Below are 5609 nucleotides of genomic sequence, written 5' to 3' on the forward strand. Positions count from 1 at the left end.
GACACAAGTGTAGACGACAACGTGTGGCAATAGGTCGAGCAATAGAAGATAAACTCGAACCTGTATCAACCAACACGGAGAGAAAAATAGGAGAGCTCTTGTTATAAAAACGAGCTTGGAAAGTAAACACTGGATGAACCGGTGCCGAGTGAACCCCTTGATGATACTCCCGAAAGAAAGATGGAAGGGTCACTAACTTATTCGCGCAAGATCCCTCCATTACTCGCGTGACTCCTCATTTCCCGGATGCACCTTGGTATCCAAACCTTCCACCGCAGCAGCACCAACGGGACGTTGCTGACGCCAAGGTCTCCACCCAGGAAATGGAGGTCGCCAATCCGAAAAGCGCCTACAATGCCGATAAGTATGACCAACTTCATCACACGCCCAGCAACGAACATTATGGCCACAACCACATCCTCGCCCTTGTCCTTGGACTCGAGTAGCAGCAGCATCAACCTCCATTGGAACAGGACCATCACTCATAGGAAGTGGAGCGGAAGGACGTGCAGCGAAAAGTGGAAGAGGCGACATCTCATAACGTTGTGCCAAGCGAAGAGCATCGTCAAGGGTGGCAGGAGCAAGTGCATGCACAAGGCCGGCAAGATCTTGACGAAGTGCTGGCCACAACATTCCTAGCTTGATCCGCTCCGACATATTTGGCTCCGCACGAAGCAAAAGACTTCGAAAACGAATGCCAAATTGCATCACCGACTCAGATGGCCCTTGGCGAAGACGATGCAATTGTTGGAAGGCATCATCACAATCGTCGGCGTGTCCAAAGGCGCGTTTGAAGACGTCCGGAAGAACACTCCAATCGCCACGAGTGGCTGCGCTCAATCCATTGTACCATTGCAATGCTGTCCCTTGGAGACATGTGGGGAACTCACGCAAATGTCGAGCATCATCCCAAGAATGATATGTGGCAACCACCGTGAAGTGATCGAACCAATGGTACACATCATCCCCAGGATTCCCACGAAAGAACTCCGGCCGAACACGAGGATTGGCACTAAGAGCAGGAGGAGTTGTACCATGTGCCGTGAACGATGCCATCAACTGAGTTTGGTTGTTCAATTGCAAGCGCATAGCATCAAGCAATTGAACCAACTATTGCTCTAGACTCAAAGGAAGAGATGGCGGATCGGCCATGAAGATGAACGCAAACGAAAGAGCAAAAGAAGAGAAATAACAAAAAGCTGAAAAGAAATAGTAGATCTAGACAATGCAAAAAGCTAGATCTAAACCAAAATCCTGAAAGGAAAGAACAAAAGAAAGGAACTGGAAAAAGCTAAATCTAGACAATGCAAAAGCTAGATCTAAACTGAAATCCCAAATCCAAGCACTCCCTAGGGACAATCAAAGGTGCCCCTCAACTCCACCAATGTGAGTACTTGGAATATGGAAAGGGAATACAGAAATGTGCATATCAATTAGCCCAAAAACCCTAGCTTATATACAGGAGCGAGTGGTCCGGATTGAAACCAATCCGACAGCTACCAAAACCCCACTACGCTAATATTAGTATACGGCATCGTAGCTGTACACTTGGCCCTCACATAGAGAATTATGAAATTATTAAGTTCGCCATAACCTTAAAATTTTAAAGTTTATAATGTTTGTACTAAATTACAATTGAAAATTGAGCTCAACTCGTGAGCTCAAATATGGTCCATGCCCCTGGGATTGAATGCCATGATCAAAAGCTCATCCTCTTGCTTGAGGATCACTGTGGCTCTTCATCCAACCCCTGTGCAAAGTGATCATTGTAGAATTTGGCATTAGAGATGAGATCCCTCATTTTGAAGTTTTAAATATATGACTTTGAAATTGTTCATTGCTTAAAGAGTTATATGGTTGATGCTAATGCTTTTTTTCAAGCTCTTCTCCCTTCTTTGCTATCTTTTTATGTTTATTACGAGTTTGTTTTTATAATATTTATGGATTTTTTAGATGAGGATTTCATGTTGTTAGTGGTTGTTATATTTGATGTTCAGTGTTCATAAAGTGTAAAGCAAAATTTACCTTCTCTTGATGAGGTTCATGAGGCTCAAAAAGTTAAGCCACATATCTAAAAGCATTGCAATAGATTTGAGAATTTTACATCATTTGTTGATGACTTGCCATTTCAGCATTTACATTCTCAATATTGCTTTAAGAATAATTATTTTTATTTTGAGAGGACAAATCCTGATAATCATTTACTGCTAATCAAACCTTCAATATTTATTCCACCCTTTTTCCACACCTACCATGATTCTTCTATTCTACGTAAATATATAAGACATCATTGTATGACTGAGAAGTTGCATAAATTCTTTTATTGGCTAGAAATGTCAACCACAAACTATAAAATTTGACAATTGAAGTAGCAATCATCAATAGAGTAAGAGACAAATTTTACAGTTGAAGTGGCGATCATCAATAGAGTAAGAGGCGGCAATAGTGTTGCTTATCCCTGGCCTGGACAACAATGCCACTTACTAATGCCTCCTGCAAGTGTCACTCTCATCCCATGAGCAGATGTACCAAGTGAGCTGAGCATGGAGGAATCTCATCTCCAGTGCCAAGTTCTATGATGATCACTCCACCCAGGGATTGGACAAGGAATTGCTTGTTGCCACGGTGTTGCTTAGGGACGAGCTTTCAATCATTGCGTTCAATCCAGTAGTGAATGGATGATATTACCTCCTCCTCCTTGTAGGGCTTCATGCTCGACACCAGGAGAGGATTCAAGTGCAGGGCCATCGGCAGCAAGCTCTATCTTCTTGGGAGATGGGGCCGCAACAAATCAGTGAGCATCTTCAATGCACACACAAATTGATGGAGCATCACGGCGCCAATGCTGCATCGACGAAAGTGCTATGTGTCCGCGGCTATGGAGGGTCAGCTCTACATCGTGGGTGGCAACAGTATGGGGGAGGAACCAGATGCTGAGGTATACAAACCAGTGGAGGATCGATGGGATCCTCTCCCCCTTCCACCATCGCTGGAAAACAGATTTCACAACGCCCTCCTCGTCGATGACAGCAAGATGGTTGTGACCTTGTGCTGTGGTGGCCCGACGTTTGTTTTCTCAGCTCGAGATCTTTCCTGGGAAGTGGCGGACCTCCTTGGATTGCAGGAGCGGCACTGCTGCTTTGTGCACTCCAACCAGATGTACAAGTTTGACAAGGCGGGATCATTGTTGTTGAGATACGACAATGGCAAGAAGTCGTGGGAGGCAAGACCACGTCACGTTTTTATGTGAAAACATGCAGTCACTGATCCTTCTATTGACTTTTTTGATACGATCTTTCTCTGAAATTCGGGGAATGTGATCAATTGAGATCACATTTCTGAGGTAAATCAGAACACCTTTTTGACTTGTATATGAATCTTTCCGGCTTGGAGGGTTTTTGACTTCGAGGTCATGATGGAGGAAGAGGGCTACAGGTCGCAAATGACAACGGGCAGCTTGATTCCGCTGCTGCAGAAGGCCCTTTTGCAACACCAAGTAAGAATTGAACCACTTCCAGTTGCGGCTCCTGTTTTGCAGCTGGACGATCCTGCGCTGAGTTACCTTTCCAAGATGCTTTTAGGCGGGGATAGTGATAGTGACGAGCAGGAGGTTGCAACCCCGCAGCAGAACAGATACCAGGCTTACATGGACGACCTGAATTCCATCATAAGAGGTTGCGTCCAGTCTCCGGACAGTGATCAAGAACAGGTCGACCAGGAAGTATTTAGCTTGCTCAGAGAGTGCGCAAGAGCAGTAGCAGCCAGGAACTCGGCACAGGTTTACAATCTCATCGGATTGATCAAGAACTCAGTGACATCCGAAAACAGCCACTTAGAAAGGACCGCATTGTTCTTCGTCAACGCACTGGTAGCAAGGCTTAAAGGGTGTGGTTCACAGCTCTACTCGGCTCTGTCCAGAGAGGTTTCTCAGAAGCGCTACGTGGGGCTTTTGTGCATGAACCTCCCGTGGTTCAGCGCCACCGAGGTGATCTCGAATCACATAATTCTCGAGGCGTGCAAGGGAGCCAAGCGGATTCATATTGTGGACTACGGGATACTGTATGGCAGTCAGTGGCCGTGGCTTATCCGAGCTTTATCTCAGCAACCCGAGGGAGCTCCACTGCTGAGGATGACAGGAATCGACTCGTCTGGGATGATAGATGGTGCACAGATTGGGAAGCATTTACTCGAGTTCGCAGAATTGTGTGGGATTCCGTTTGAGTTTAACTACATCACTGCAGACTCTTGGGAGCTCGCACAGCCGCAGTGCAACAGCTTGAACGAGTTTGTGGTCATCAACACAAACAGGAGACTGCGATTCTTGAGGGACGACTCCACCGCAGCAAACAATCCAAGGAAGGTGTTCTTCGATCGCATGCTCAAGCTCCAGCCGGCATTGTTGATCCAGTCTCTGCAAAGCGCCGACCCCAACGTCTCATCCCCGTTCTTCGTCCAGCGCTTTGAGGCGACACTTGCGTACTATGCCAACATTCTAAACGGTTTTGGAGAGGTTCTTAAGGATCATCCGCAAGAGCTTGGCTTCGCAAGAAAGTTTGTGGAGAGGAGCATCATGAATGTGGTGGCCTGTGAAGGGGTGGATCGAGTGGAACGGCCGGGGCCATACTACTACTGGGATTCGACGGCAAAGAAAGCTGGATTCGAGCAGCTGCCTCTGAGCGACCAAGTTATCGAGACAGCCAGGCTGATCTGGAGAGGCGAGAAGTTTAGCTTGTACAGGGATGGGCACTGGTTGCTACTGGCATGGAAGGACGCCCTGGCGTTTGGGATTTGTGCATGGAAACCTGGCGTGAAGCCGAGAAATTCGTACAGCGCCAAGAGTTCAAAAAGATACCACTTCTAAAAGCTCTTGCACTCGTGCGTGTTGACTAAGAAGTGGCTGAAATTTGACTAGCAGCCAGCACTCTCTTCTCCCTATCATCTCTTACTTATCTTCTTTCCAGAGTGGTTTAGGCCTAGTAATCTTCTGTTGTTGCTGTCAATAAAGACACATTCTTCAGTTCCATATCCTGCCTGCATTGTGAAAGGAACAAATCATGCTTGCCTGTTGGTTCAAACTCCCTCCATTGTTGTCATAAAGGTTGGATACAGTGATCCCTCTCCATGGCCCAGTCAAAGTCAATGAACCTAACATTGTTGTCATGCATGTTGCTATGCACGTCATATGTAGCCTGCTTGTCTCGCCAACTTTCACCCCGTGAGCAGCCTTCAGACACGCCACCCTCTGACCCCAGAGTGTTTCCGCATCCCTAAGGCCATAAAGAAGCTCCCAGCCTGTCTTACTATCCAGGTACTCCATTTCCACCTCCAGCCAGGTTGTGGGGTGTGTAGCCGGCATCAGCCCACATTTGTGCATACCCGTACTGTTGAACATACTTGACCGCAAACTTCTCACTGCTTGCCATGTCCTTGGCAAGATAAACTAGCTTACTGGGATGGATAATTTCCTCTGTTACCCCAGGATTTACACACTCGAAGAAAGGATATAGGATGCATTTCTCATTCAGGGCCACCAAACTGCGATTTAGACATTGGGCTGCACTATCTAATTGTTGGTGATACTGCTGCAGCCTGAGAATTGCCTGCTTCAT

General features: G+C 46.6%; 2 protein-coding genes across 2 annotated transcripts; both read left to right on the plus strand.

Moving 5' to 3' along the window:
• Positions 1-2878: 2878 nt before the first annotated feature.
• On the plus strand, positions 2879-3250 carry LOC112349613 (F-box/kelch-repeat protein At4g19330-like). Its single transcript, XM_024684340.1, has one exon. The coding sequence runs from the start codon at positions 2879-2881 to the stop codon at positions 3248-3250; it is 372 nt and encodes a 123-aa protein (XP_024540108.1).
• Positions 3251-3415: 165 nt separating this feature from the next.
• On the plus strand, positions 3416-4861 carry LOC9634139 (scarecrow-like protein 33). The gene has a single exon (XM_002979075.2). The coding sequence runs from the start codon at positions 3416-3418 to the stop codon at positions 4859-4861; it is 1446 nt and encodes a 481-aa protein (XP_002979121.2).
• The last annotated feature ends 748 nt before the right edge of the window (positions 4862-5609 follow it).

This window comes from Selaginella moellendorffii, unplaced genomic scaffold, assembly GCF_000143415.4.
Source record: "Selaginella moellendorffii unplaced genomic scaffold, v1.0 SELMOscaffold_40, whole genome shotgun sequence".
Classification (NCBI taxonomy): Eukaryota; Viridiplantae; Streptophyta; class Lycopodiopsida; order Selaginellales; family Selaginellaceae; genus Selaginella; species Selaginella moellendorffii.

Coding starts and splice junctions, on each gene's coding strand:
- LOC9634139 (XM_002979075.2), top strand. CDS start 3,416: ATGGAGGAAGAGGGCTACAGGTCGCAAATGACAACGGGCAGCTTGATT.
- LOC112349613 (XM_024684340.1), top strand. CDS start 2,879: ATGGAGGGTCAGCTCTACATCGTGGGTGGCAACAGTATGGGGGAGGAA.